Source organism: Xyrauchen texanus, chromosome 17, assembly GCF_025860055.1.
Source record: "Xyrauchen texanus isolate HMW12.3.18 chromosome 17, RBS_HiC_50CHRs, whole genome shotgun sequence".
Taxonomy (NCBI): domain Eukaryota; kingdom Metazoa; phylum Chordata; class Actinopteri; order Cypriniformes; family Catostomidae; genus Xyrauchen; species Xyrauchen texanus.
This window is the reverse complement of record NC_068292.1, coordinates 28,231,798-28,246,773: the sequence shown is the minus strand read 5'-3', so window position 1 is coordinate 28,246,773 and position 14,976 is coordinate 28,231,798. Positions and strand designations below refer to the sequence as shown.

The following is a 14,976-nucleotide window of genomic DNA, read 5'->3' as shown; positions in this document are numbered from 1 at the left end:
AAATCATAAATATATTAAATATTCAAACATTTAAAAGAGACAGGATTAATTAACAGGATTTATGATGTGATTTTTTTTTAACGTTGGGTTGCCAACCGCCATAAAACTCAAGCAGAAGAAGAGTCATTGACACGTACTGAACGTGGATCACACATAGACAGCGGAAGACGCTTTCGAAATGTTGTGTACATCTAATTCTGCACGTAAAAACGCAACAAATTTACGTTGAGCTCTCATATAAGTAACAGTGAAAATACTAAACGCTCTTCGAGAAACTGCATCAAAGTGCACGTACAAGAGGCAATTATATTTAAAACGATGCTATAGGACTTTATGACCATGCTATGCTAAATGTCAGAAAGCAGGCTGAGTCTAGTGTTTGGGTTCAAAAAGTTGCCTAAGCCCACCCATTTTAGTTTGTCAAAGCGTAGTGCTCCCTCTAGTGTCAAACAAGGAAGACGTCACTTTACTTGCCTTGTCATGGAATTGATTGGATTTTTTTAAATTCAATCCACCTAGCCCTCACTCTGTCAGTGGTGTCTGCTTGCATGGCCAAAGCACGCATAAAACAAACCAAGAAACGAAAACACAACATATGCTAAAAAAAAAAATTAAAAAAATAAAGCTTCACAAATACCCCTCAATGTTTCTGCTATTTATGTAAAACTTTATTTGAGGTTCAGACATTGCTCCAACATTTATTTGGACTTTGCAAGTCATCATCTTTCCATGTAAATATGATTTGTAACTGCCCAGATGACACTGTAACCTCTGGAAAAATCACTTTTTAAACACAAATAATTCAATCAAAACATCTGAAACAATAATGCTTTTATAAATTGGGCACAAAAATGATATAACACAAAATGCTTCTTAAAGTAGGTAAGTCATGAATACATGCTTGTGTGTCTATGTTTATAGAGCCTTGCGTTTCAAGTTTAGAGTTCATATATTTAGTTACAAGGAATATCACATTGCGATGTAGTGGAAGGTTTCACATCAAGGTAGTATTTAGTTCAGCGAGCTGTCTGATCAAATCCATTAAAAACCTTCTTTATTACAATCCAAAAATCCTTAACCCCCATATTTACATAAGATACTGACACTAGGCCAACTGGAGATATTCTTGACATTATTTTGCATTGCAAAGTAGAGAGAGAGTGTGTGTGTGTGTGGAAGATATTCAGACACCCTACATAAACAAAGAAGAAAGAATACACAAACTTAGTGAATATTGGTAAGACTATTTTCTAAAGAAAACAAAGTCTGATAATGCAAGACAAATGCACAAATATTACACCAAATGCAGTTTAACTATTTACAATTTGGCTGCAGCACAAATAAGATTATCCTAGCATTGTGCAATAACGCATTCCTCAAAGGAAACATTGTACATCCACACATACCATCAAGTCACAAATACTAAGTGCAAGATATCATATTTCCCTTATGTATTGCCAACTTCCACCAGCACCATAACCTTATTTAAAGGAAAGAATAAAAACACATTCAATCCCTAGTAAATCCCCTTATAGTTACATATTTTTTTAGAATAACATGCAGTAATATACATGTTTTTGGTAACATAACATGGTTACGCAATTTTTTTTTTTAAATCTCCAGGCCATGTGCAGGTAAAACTTAGATTTTAGAAGGGACAACTCCTCTTTTCAATTAGACAATGCAAATCCTGGAACAACCCACACAGAGTTTAGAGTAGATTTAATCAGTGAGGGTAGTTGCTCACATATAGACACATGCCACTAACATAGTCTTACAGCCTTGATTAAATTAGCAATTAAAAATATATTTCACCCAAAGATGAAAATTCTCACATCATTTACTCACCCTCATGCCATCTCAGATGTAGGACTTTCTTTCCTCTTCAGAACACAAACTAAGATTTTTAGAAGAATGTCTCAGTTATATTGTCCTAGAATGCAAGTGAATGGTGACCAAAACTTTTCAGCTCCAAAAAGCACATAAAGGCAGCATCAAAGAAATCCATATGACTTCAGTTGTTTAATCAATGTCTTCTGAAGCAATCTGGTTGGTTTTGGGTGAGAACAGACCAAAATGTAACTATTGTTTAACTATAAACCTTGATATCAGCAATCTAGGAAGCGTAATCAAGCTTAAATCATGATTGTGCCTAGAGACTGCAATGGCAAGATGTACAGTGAAAAAGGAGTTAAACTTTGGGTAATTCTTACACAAAACTGACGGAATTGCTTCAGAAGATGTGGATTAAACCACTGGGGTCTTATGGATTACTTTATGCGGCCTTTGAGCGTTACAGTTTTGGTCACTATTAATTTGCACTGTCTGGACCTACAGAGCTGAGATATTCTTCTAAAAATATTTGTTTATGTTTTGCAGAAGGAAGACAGTCATACACATCTGGGGTGGCAAGAGGATAAGTAAATGATGAGAGATTTGTATAAAAAAAAAAAATGTAGGTAAACTACTTTAAGTTCCATTACAATGTTATAAATGATTTAAAACAGCCCTGTCCAGACTTCTTTAAACCTTGAAGAACAAACTGAGTTTTATTGATTCATGCCCTTGAGAGAAGGACACTTTAATAAGAGATGAGTAGAGTATATCTTTAAAGACCACATAAGAAAAAATAGGTCAAAGATATAATATTCCCCAAAGTCATCAGTAAGTGTTATGCTTGTTCATAACTTAAATCTCACATGATGCTACGCTAAATGTCAACAAATGAAGGTTTCATGGTGTAAACGCAATCCATGGGTAATTTGAACATCTAATTCAAATGGCAAATTCAGTAGATAAACACATTACTATCCAGATTATTTTGTAATTTTTCTGCACCTTAGTCCTCAGGATTTACACTCACTGAGCTCTTATCACATCAGGGTTTAGGACCAAACAGACTCAATTTGTTATGATAAACAAGATGATTACATCCTATTATCTCTGATGATCAAAGGGGTCATAACACTACATAAGAAAAGAATCAGATATCACAAAATAGTCAAACATTAATCCTATTAATAAATACACTGCTGTAGTTGTTTACAGGAACACTGAATGGCCTATTCAAAATATTAGCAACTACCTTTCATAAACACCTAAAAAGACTGAAAATGTTTTATGCAGTTATAAACAGGCATGCTCAGGCTTAAAAAGAGAAACCATATACCATGGCAAGATACATTGTTAAGCCCCTTTGATTATCATGCCACATATAATGACCATTTTGGCTCTTGTCTATTATCAGTGAATTACAATAGTCACTGTTTACACCCAAAAACTGTGATTACAATAATATAATCTGGCTGGTTGTAACTGCTAGCTCAGATTGGTGGGTGAAGGCTGTGAATAGTAAAATAATCCAGTCTGTAAGCAGCTGTTATTTGGTTAAACTGAGCCATACTTAAAGAGTGAGAGGTAGACAAGTGGATAAAGACTATACAACTACCCACCTACTCTTTACCGATATTAATCTGATCATTAACAAATTCTTAGAAAACATTCATTCTTTTATCAAGTGTTACTGCGATTAGAGGGCTGCTGATGTACATCTGGGACCAATGGCTGTCAAGTATTATATCTATAAAACAATGCCTCTTTAAATGATCTAAAATAGTCATTAGTTGTGAATAATTTGACACATTAATATTAAATATTTTAAAGCATCTAACAGCATTTAAGGAAGTCTTCAGGGTTTTGTTCTTAATGTTACTGATGTACAGGGTACACAGAGTAAAGTGCATCATGCTCCACTGGGGCTTGAAAAACTGAGTGTTTAGTTTTTCCTTCCCTATGTGGGACACTGCAAAGGATATCAGAGATATTGGGTTAGTGAGACCTATTGAAGTGAAAGGGAAAGGGCAGTAAACCTCTACACCCTGAACAATTAAACAAATAATAGATAACCAGTCCTGATGAAGCTAGTCAGGTGGGGCTGGGGAGGTTTTGGGAAACATTTTGGAAGTTTGGAAAGAGGTTTTTTTAACCTATGGGGGATGTTAGCTGGCCAGTTTACTTGTAACCAATGAGGACTTTCTTTGTGGAAGGTCTTGAGGAGTTGGAATGTGATCCCCAGTGACGATGTTCTTGTCTGGACCAGCAGCAGCAGGCAACTGTTTGTTCTTCATCTTTGCCTTGGCCATGTTGTAATCTCCTGAGTCAAAATACTTTTGCTGGAGGAAAAAAAAAAAAAAGCATTATTTGAATTTATTTAAAAATGCAATGCATGATTTGGATTAATAAATGTTTTATGTTAATTAGTTAGGGTTAGGAAAAGTCCCTATACCACTTTTTGGAAAACGAGTATGAGTACTGATACTTCCTTTTGGTTCTCGCAGACCTGTTTTTTTCTCTCCATATTCCATATTTAACAGTTTATTTTAATTTTATAATTAAAATGGTGTCATGAATGAATTCAATAAAACTTTTATCACATGAAAATAGAACAATTAATTTATTAATATTGCATAATTTTAATAAAATGAAGTGCTTTTATACAGAGCCCACAGCACAATGTAAAATACAACATTGGAGTTATTTTTAGCACAACATAGCATCATAGATGCGAGTGAGATATTGCTTAAATATAATTATTTATTAATAATATTGTAACTTTACTATACAGTATAAATAACTGTACAGTAGTGATACATTTCAATCATACTTTTTCCCCTTTAAATTGAGCTTTTATTTTGGCAGAAGCTTTTATTTTGGAATAAGGTTATTTACGATTCGGTGTGTTTTTGGTCATTCCATTCATAAGTGACCAACCCTATGCCCCATCTTGAAGAATTTATCATCCACTGTGAGAACTTTGGTAGGCTGAAAGGTACGGGGCTCTAAAATATGTTCATTCGGAATTCACCTTTTTTCATTCAGTTGAAATTCAGTTTGAAGCGAACTTACAGCATGACCATCATGATTGTTCTCCCTTCTAAGTGCCCTTCCAATGCTACTTTATCCAGTTAGGAATGCATGGCCAGTTTGATTATTAAATCACAAAAGGCTGTTATGGAGCTGTTCAGATTATAGTAAAAAAACTGAAAGAGAATTCACCATGGTTTCCCTCTGGATTTTCAGAATGGCAGTTTTGGATTTATGAGTAAAATAAGGTCTGTGTCTATAAACATTCCTTGAAGACACATGGACATTTTGTTCTACATTATAAATTACACAGTCATACTTCAAATGTGAATTTTGAAGCCATATTGTAGCAACATACAAATATAAATTTTCTAATGCATAGCTATCTTCTTTTGAACGATCTCTATATCCGTTCTTAAATCCCAATATCAATCTTTTATTCCATGTGCAACCCTCCACTACAATGAAAGGAAGTCGCTCACATTTGCAACCACATTTCCTGCTATGTGGCTAAAATGAATACATTTTGCAACTGGCAGGTAAATGATTATATTTCACTCACCAGTAATTGTGTAGTTTAGTGGTGGAGTATTCATATTGTTCCGTGAAATTGTGTCCAAAGACAAGATCAACGCGACACATTTGAAATTGAATAATGTTCTTTTAATATCCTTTCTGTTCTCTACAGTCAGTTGTTAATAAATAAAACAACAAAAAAAATTAACATTTATCCTAATTCTAATCATGCATACATCGTATCAGAGCATTTTTACGAGTACATGAGCGTGGTATAGGAACCAATTCCGAAACCAGTATCAGGACACCCCTAGTTAGGGTTGTTAATGCTAATAAGAATGATCCTAACTAATTTGGGATCTATCTTGTTTATTTTATGTTAAGTTTGTTAATTGTGCTATGGTCATGTTGTATGTTTCTTTACAATACTCCTTTTTTTATTGTCTCTATGCTTACCCCTTTCTGCAGCCTCTTCATCAGGAAGTCTGAGCCACCTGGCTTTTGTCCCAAATTGGGATACTTGACTTTCAATTTGGCCTCCTCTGTCCAAACAGGGTTTGAGTTTGTGTCCTGGGAATCAAGAGAAAGATTTTTTTTATTGGAATCTGTGGCGATGAGTAAAAATGTTTTGTTTTTGAAGTATATTTAAACATCCTTGTTTAAGAATGAAAAGCATTTTTATTCTTTTTAAACTAACAATTATTTTAACCAACTGAGTTTTTGCCTTACTTAACCACAAGGAAGATGGAGCAAACTACAACATCACTATCAACTTGGTAAATAAAAATAATGTCATACATTTTTACAACCACCATATAATCAAACAACAATAAAATACAATCCTTTTGAACATGTTATTGTTCTTCCTGCAATTCCCTAAAGGTGTGGACACTTTATCAAATATCAGGGCAATGTACAGTCAGAATAATTAGCTTGGTGTACAATTTCAAGGTGTTTTTATTTCTAAAAGCCTTCCTTACATGAAAACATCACAAACATACAGCTGGATTGGGAAACTAAAAAATTCAGTCAGTGAGAATAGTATTGCATTGCATTGCCTAAATGCATGCTAAACAATAAACACCACATATAGAAATGATGTTACATAAGCAACTAAATGTAAGATGATGCAACTGTAAACATCTTCAAACACTTTGTTGTGGGTTAAAATGATGTGGAAACTCCCTGGCTGTGTGGATGTTTTAAACAACAGGAAAAAGAAATTAAGAAAAAGGCCTGAATAAAAGTGAATGAACAAAACACTGCCTTGATGGAAGACTAATGAAGTGGACTGCAACATTTTCGCTTAAATATACTTTCATTTAAGACTATACATGGCTAGAGATCAAGGCCATTTTTTGCAAATGACTAGACCGTGCCTCAACAAGTGGCAGGTTCTTGAATACATGCAAGGCTGGTTAAAATACAAATACATTTGCATGACTGTCAAAGGCAATTCACCAGAAAACATGTTTGCAAGACCTCAATTGCATGTCTGCAGAATGAAACAGACACTCAACTCAGTTAATGTGCTACATGATACACCCAATGAGTCACCAACAACTCATCGAGCAGTATTGTAAAACACAAAGGCAAAATCTACATGTTTCTTATACCAGTTAACATCATCTCTACTTGGCCCAAAAAATGCTTTTAAAACTCAGAGCTCTGGCCAGAAAAATGAAAGTTTAATCCTGTCTGCACTGTGAGATGCAAAACAGCCACAATTCAATGTTCAAAATCAAAAGGGTAAAAACTATTTTTGCCTTCTGGAAACAAAATAATGTGAGAAACAGATTTTCCGAGTTCATGTGTTCAGAGAACGAGGTAATTTTTTCAGTATAGACATCGAGTTTCATTGAGTATGCCGATTCAATAGGCTCTATAACAATACATGTATGAGTTGCTATATTCAGCACCACCTGGGGAAAAAATGCATGGAAGGCCGATTAGTTGCTACGGACAAAACTACATGTTCTTCTAACTTGTGACATTTTTTTCTAGCTGATCGATTCAACTTTATCACAAAACTGCCAAAATAGTCTTTTTTTTTAGGTATGCAGGACTTTATAATTCGAATATGGTTTCTACGCCCAACAAAATTAATATCAGACGCTGTTATAAACAATCCTATATCTGTAAGCACATTCAACTTTACGGAAATACATTAAAAGTATGGCGACCTAGTTATTTTCGTGAATAGCAGGTTAGTGTAGGTGTGACAAATCCGAAAGTGACAGGATGGACCAATCAAACACCAGTATTTCGTGACGTTCGAACACACTGACGAATCAAAACAAGGCTCGTGGTTGCGAAATGCTCCTCGGCTATCCTATCCGCTTGATCACCTCATGCTGGTGACAGTTTAGTATTTCAAATGGCAGAGAATCCAATGAGATTTCTATGTTGACTGAGTCAGTAATAGATGAGCCAGCAGCATTTTATATATATTTATATACATATACACACACACATATATATATATATATATATATATATATATATATATATATATATATATATATATATACACACACACACACATATATATATATATATATATATATATACACACACACACACACATATACATATATATATATATATATATATATATATATATATACATATATATATATATAAACAGTGCATTACTGTAGCTGCCAATTTAAAGACACCACAAGAGACTAACTAGCGAGGCGCAGCCCCAACAGTTCCCACCTGAGTCTCGTCCAGCTGTTCCGTCTGCGTCTCTGTGTCCTGATTATCAGATGACATGACTGTTCAGCTTTTGCTGACCAATAATCAAAGTACCGGAGTGCTAAATTTGCAGCCTATCCGTGCTCGATCTGATCCACCAACGGTGTTTACCATCAAAATGGCGTAAGTTGCAGTGACGTTATAATGTAGGACGATCTCATAGAATGGAAGCCATTCAAAACCTGGCTTTAGATTTGAGAGGCAGGTGAGTCAGCCAGTAAAAAAAAAATCGAAATAAGTAAATGAACAATTGTCGTTTACAATTTATTTATGTATTTATTTATTTATTTATATGCGAGCACACCAAATAATAAAAATGATATAGATCAAATGAAATGGGTACGGGATATTAAATTCAAAAGGGGAAAAGTTAAAATATATATTTTTTATGATTTTCAGTGAATATCTATGTGACTCGTTCTCTAGGAGTTATGATAAGTCGGACATTTCATCAAGGCCTCCTTCATACCACAATCCATCATGCAATTGTAATCTTTATGTTTGAAGAATAATGACAAATTATTATATTTATTTTATTCTGTCAGCGACCTGCACAACCAGAGATCTTCTATACCATATGTTTTTACTATAAGACAGTTCAACTACCATGTTACGACAGTAAGTCCCCATTTGCGGATCCCATTTAAATGAATGGGGGGGGCGTAAACTGACACCTACCTGTCGAAATAATTGTCCGTGGCTTCTCTTATAAAACAGCAAATTTATCACAGAAAACTCCCCACATAGTTCACTTCAAAAGGATTGTTTAGTGTAAAGAATGTTGAAGATTAGCGGATAAGGTCAATTAATTAAGTTATGAGCTGTTTCCTCACAAAATCAGTTTATTCAGCGCACTATAGTATCTCCTCTACAGACCTGGGTCCCCTGCGTTGTGCTTTGCTTTGCTAACCTTGTAGGACTCTCGCACAACCTCCCTATTTCCAAGGCTTGACACGCTTCAAGCAAGAATGAGGGCTATTTAATACTTTAACGTTGTGAAAACATATTATGCCATTTTATATCACATAATATTGAGGTGAAAACGTGTAAAGCACAGATATAAATGTTTCAACAACTTTCCCACGTTCTCTTGACAAGACGTCACATGGACATTTTGTGGCGGGAGTCTCGTGCAACTGGTATGTGGATGGCGCGCGCGAGTGACCTTTTAAAAAAACTAAACGGTTGAGATGAGGCAGGTCGACACAGTCGCTGTTATCTTTGATTAGAATATACGTCTGTTTATTTTACAATTTAGCTGGCCTCCACAGACATTAAAGATCTTTCATCGGCCAGTTTTATCTGGTAGGATAATTATATTTATTACACGAATATGTATTTGACAAGCATATTCTTCGATAATCTACTGCTGTTATTCTGATGCCAAAGCAGTTATCAGTTGCTCACAATCGCACTTTATATTTGTAATGCTAATTGTTTGGTCTTATGTATATTCAGACTCTGACGAACTGTCACAGTCATCATGACAAGTGAACAGAAACGGCGCCTCGTTCAGGTAATGATTGGTCTTCCCACATTACCAACAAGTGCGTGACACTAAGGTTTTAGCTGGCCTACCTGTAAATTGTAAATCTAACATTATTCTGCTTAGTGAATATGTGTTTGTGTGTTTTCAGAGCTGCCAGATGCTGCCCGATGTGGTGTCCACAGAACAGCAGTCTCTGGTGCTTGTGAAGAGACTTCTGGCCATTGCCATCTCAAGCATCACTTACTTGAGGGGTCTTTTCCCAGAAAAGTCCTATGGGAACAAATATGTTGGTGGTAAAAGTGATTTTTCAAATTGACCAAGGAACAGAATCCCTGAAGCATTAACGGCTGTATTAACTATGTGTTATTAATTTCTTTTCACAGAGCTGAAAGTCCTGATACTGCGAGAGCATAGCTGCCCTGGCGCTCAGCAGATTGTTCAATGGTAAGTATTTGGAGGTTTAATATGTTTAGACAACTACTCAGCCAAAATGCAGTATCTAGGTCAACATTGTAACAGAGTGAAACAAGGCTTTATAGATTACAATTTCATACCCCCCAGCTTAGTTGAACCAAAGTGGTCACTCATAAATGAAAATTTGCTCATAATTTAATCTCTCACATGCCATCCCAGACGCTTATGACTTTCTGTATTCTGCAGAAAATAATGAACATTTTTAGATGAATATCTCAACTCTGTAGGTCCATTCAAAGCAAGTGAATGTTGATCAACATTTAAAGCTCCTTAAAGCACATAATCGTAGCATAAAAGTAATCCATATGACTTGAGTGGTTTAATACATGTCTTCTGAAGTGATCCAATCAGTTTTGGGTGAGAACAGAGCAAAATGTAACACATTTTTCACTATAAATCTTGACAGCAGTCTCCTGGTCGATCATGATTTCAAACTCGATTAAACTTCCTATTGCAGTCTAGTTCTCTGCACAGCCCATTGTACAAAGGTGCCTCTGTTTGTTCCTGGCAGTAACCCAATCCCAACCACGTGGAGTGGTGGTGGTGTTGTAATGGGCTAAAGCACATAACTGTTAATCAGAAGGTCACTGGTTTGATCCGCACAGCCACCACCATTGTGTCCTTGAGCAAGGCACTTCACTCCAGGTTGCTCCGTGGGGATTGTCCCTGTAATAAGTGCACTGTAAGTCGCTTTGGATAAAAGCATCTGCCAAATGCATAAAATTAATTGTAAAATGGAGCCTATAAGGCTGAGTACGCTGCCAAGAACAACCTGAGGCACCTTTCTCCCATCACATTCTGGACATGTGTCAATCACTAGGAAGTGTAATCGAGCTTTAAATCATGATCATGCATAGAGACTGCAATGGCAAGAAAAAGGAGTTACATTTTGGTCTGTTCTCACCCAAAACCGATTGGATTGCTATAGAAAACATAGATTAAACCACTGAAGTCATATGGATACTTTCATGCTGCCTTTATGTACTTTTTGAACATTCACTTGCATTGTATGGACCTACAGAGCTAAGATATTCTTTTAAAAACCTTTGTTTTTGTTCAGCAGAAGAAAGTCATCAACATCTGGGATTGCATGTGAGTAAATGTGAGAATTTTCATTTTTGGGTGAGCTATTCCTTTAACTAAATTTTGATAATTGCAGTTCCTGTGTTTTGCCTTTGAATGGTAGTACTGATCTAAGCTAATCAAAAAGCAGCACATGATCTCACCTCTGTTATTTCAGGTTGCAGGGATGTTTTGATGCTCTTCAAAGAAGATATGTAAGTCTGTCTATTTATACTCTCCTGTATTATTTTACACATTTCTATTATGTTTCTCAACCAGTTACATTACTGCTTGTAACTATCAGTACCCATGGAACTTTTTGACCTTTTGCATCTGCTTTGCTTTTATCAGCTACGCATGGTTCTTCTATCAGTGAGTATTTACTAGTTGATTGAAAATAAACAATTATTAAATAAAATATTAATATTGCAAAATAAATCAAAACAGGGTGATCTTTTAGCATAGCTACTTCACAAATAACAGAATAAATGTACAAAATTAATTATTTTTTATTTATTAATTATTTTTTATAATTATTAATTAAAAAAAAATTATTTAAAAAAAACTGTACATTGAAAAATAATTTTCAAGTTTAAATTCACTCACATCATTTTTTTTTTAAATATATCTCAATTTTGCCAGATTTATTGTGATCCAGACAATCCACAGGTGATCTTCTTTGACCTCCCTCTTAACATTCCCTCTTCTTTCAGTTTAATGCCATACATCTGTTAGTTATGCTTTGAAAGTGTCATGAATCAATTTTCATTTATCAGTGCCTATAGAACTATTTTTTACATGTTTTTCTTTTACATTGCAGAAAGTAACTGAATGTTACCAATTTAAAATCAAGTACACAGAGAAGGGTCCACAGATGGACTTTGAGAGGTTGCACATAATTTCAATTTGTCTGTTTGTTCAGTTATCTAAAAGTAGTTGGATTACAACAGTGGGGCTACACTCTTGAGATCAGCATATTATACTATTTTATCCTGCATTATACATACTACCTACTACTACCACATATCTACATACTGACTGTATGTTTTGTAAATTTATGTTTTTATTTTATTTTCCTCTTTTTAAATATGTATCCTGTGTTTCCAGCAAAAACGGTGGAAGTATGACTAAATTAGCCTGTGAAAATACACAGACGTCCAGCATGCTGTTGGTGCGTAAGCTTTACATGCTGATGCAGAATCTCGGCCCGCTGCCTGACAATGTCTGCCTTAACATGAAGCTCTTTTACTATGATGAAGGTAAATCTAAGATTGCAATATGCTTTTCCATGTATGTGAAAGTGCATTGTTTGTAATTTTATCGTTTTTAGTATGTGATATAGTTGTTTTTGCTCAAATATTATCTATTTAAATTTATTTAAAAGCAGTTAATAATTTGTCGATCTTCTTGTAGCACTTGCACATTTGACAGGAGAATATTTAATATTGTATTCTAAGAATCAGTGTAATGTAATGTCTGCTTTTTGCATATTAACCTCTGTTCCAAAAATAGTATAAAATATTACTGTCATTGCATTTCAGTGACCCCTCAGGAGTATCAGCCACCTGGCTTTAAGGAAGATGATAGTGAGACGCTGTTATTTGAGAGGGAACCAGTAAATCTGACAATGGGTGAGGTGGTTACACCGTTTCACAGCCTCCGAATGAATGTTACCACTGAGCGGAGTAGACTTGAGCCGGTGAGGAGAGCAACTAGACACCTACTGATCTCACTGGACAGAAGATATCACATCAATGATGTAAAGCAGTGATGGATGTGATGGACACCGTGATAGTTACAACTATACATTTGTTTATGTGTGTGAACAGGTGGATGACGAGGTGGTAGTATGTGGAAGTACAAAATGGTCTTTGAAATTGTTTGAGGATGGAATAATGTCTGAGACCTCCGTTCAGCAGGTGGAGCCCTTGTAATAGTTAGCAGATGCTAAAGTTTCCTCTTAAGTTATAAGTAAATTTACATTAAAGAAATAGTTCACCCAAAAATGAAACTTCTGTCATGATTTACTCATCCTAATGCCGTCCCAAACATATTACTTTTTTCTTGGTGGAACACAAAAGGTGAATATTTGAAGAATATCCTGGCTAATCTTTTCAGTAGAATGATAGTGACTGAGTGCTGTCAAGCTTCAGAATGACAAAAAAAGCACCACAAAAGTGGTCCAAATGATGTATGTGCTATCTTCTAAAGCCATACAGTACCTTTGCGTGAGAAATAGACCATAATGTCATTATTGGCCAGGATATTCTTTCAAATTTCAGCTTTTGTGTTCTGCAGAAAGCCATACAGATTTGAAATGGGTGAGGAAAATTATGAAAAATAAAAAAATAATTCATCTTTAAGTAGTTTCATCTTAAATGTTGAGCTTTTCTGCTGACAGGAGTACCTAACAAAGGAGAAAGTCATCACTGATGCCGGCATTGAATACTCGGGTGAATATTAGACTCTGTTCTGCCAGTTTGATTACATTGACATGAATCCAAGTGAAGGAAATCACTGCCAGCTCCCAGTAACAAACCCCTATGGCCTGTCACATTCACAGAAACTCAAGAAAGCCCTGAACAGGCTCACAGAAGGAACAAGGAAAATCTTATAACAAATGCCAAGGAAACGCTACAGAATTCACCACACTCACAGGTAAGTTACAAGTCTGCTGTTGCAGCCTGTGTATAAAAGGAGGTGGTGTTTAATTACGTGATGTGTATTTCAGATTGACAATCTGGTTAGAAAAACTGCTGATCTTAAGGTGTGTGCAAGGAAGACCAGGAGTGGACGCATCTTTGAGCCTCAGGTAGGAAAAAAGTGAATTTAAAACTATTTGCATATTCATGTGTTTCATGCATAGTGTACTCCATATTTGTGTCTCTACATGACTGCTTCCTTTATTGACTATCCACAGCCTGTGTTTGTGTGTTGTCGTATTTGTTGGACTTGGAGTGATGCATCAGTATAATGACTGGTGTGAATACCTTTTTGAATAGTTTCTTATTAATTTGTTTAATTTGTATTCATGAAATAGACGAGACGTGGTTCAAAAGTGAAATAATTTGAAAACCGTATTTAATAGTATTAAAAATTTTAGTATTTACAGACGGCTCCTAAAGCCTTTCACTGTGATCAGAGCCAGAAGAAAGTGTTAAGTAAAAAGAAAAGAGTACAAATCTGGTTGTTCTAGTGGTCTTTTTCTTTTATCTAAACTAAGTTCCTTTCTGTAGATCTCACAGTTTGAGTTCCCGCTAAGCCAAGAACCTCAGCCATCTGTCCGGAAGAAGCGCAAATTCAGTGTACCTAAATGACACTAGTGACACATTGACAATACTTACATTAGTCAAATTGCAACATACTGATACATACTACATGCTGTGTAGCTTCATTTTGTTTGGTTCTTTTAGTTGAGGAAATGCATTGCAAATGTTAATAGTTGTAAAACAAGTTCTGGTAATGTGTACCCAATAACATGGTGAGTGCAAATATTATTTTAAATAATCATTTAAAAAATGTGTTATTATTGTTAGTATTCTATCAAATAAATTTATAAAGAGTCAATAAAGAGTCATAATTGTGCTTCCAGTGCTGAATGTAGTTGCATTGGTGGATTTTAGTAAAAATGGAAAGCATCTATTAGCCCACAAGATGGCAGCAAACAATTTGTATGGAGGAAGAACATAGCAACCTTATACAGTACAAACTGCATATTTGTATGAAAACAAAGATTGTAATTAAATAACATGCAATTGAATGTAGTAGACATTTTTAATTGCTGTGTTTGAAATTGGGTCATAAAATGTGAT

The 14,976-nt window shown here is 35.2% G+C and overlaps 2 protein-coding genes across 2 annotated transcripts; one reads left to right on the top strand and one right to left on the bottom strand.

The window, feature by feature from the left end:
• Positions 1–653: 653 nt before the first annotated feature.
• On the bottom strand, positions 654–8,249 carry LOC127657874 (alpha-endosulfine-like). The gene is made up of 3 exons (XM_052146827.1): positions 8,101–8,249; positions 5,836–5,949; positions 654–4,172 (listed from the first exon to the last, which is right to left on the bottom strand). Exons 1-3 carry the CDS (start codon positions 8,155–8,157, stop codon positions 3,999–4,001), a joined length of 345 nt encoding a protein of 114 aa, XP_052002787.1. The 5' UTR covers positions 8,158–8,249; the 3' UTR covers positions 654–3,998.
• A 1,373-nt stretch (positions 8,250–9,622) lies between these two features.
• On the top strand, positions 9,623–14,522 carry hormad1 (HORMA domain containing 1). The gene is made up of 14 exons (XM_052147608.1): positions 9,623–9,655; positions 9,777–9,921; positions 10,012–10,072; positions 11,343–11,379; positions 11,516–11,536; positions 11,807–11,833; positions 11,985–12,052; positions 12,272–12,423; positions 12,706–12,863; positions 12,994–13,083; positions 13,566–13,617; positions 13,728–13,790; positions 13,894–13,976; positions 14,401–14,522. The coding sequence occupies exons 1-14, from the start codon at positions 9,623–9,625 to the stop codon at positions 14,479–14,481; spliced, it is 1,071 nt and encodes a 356-aa protein (XP_052003568.1). The 3' UTR covers positions 14,482–14,522.
• Positions 14,523–14,976: the final 454 nt, after the last annotated feature.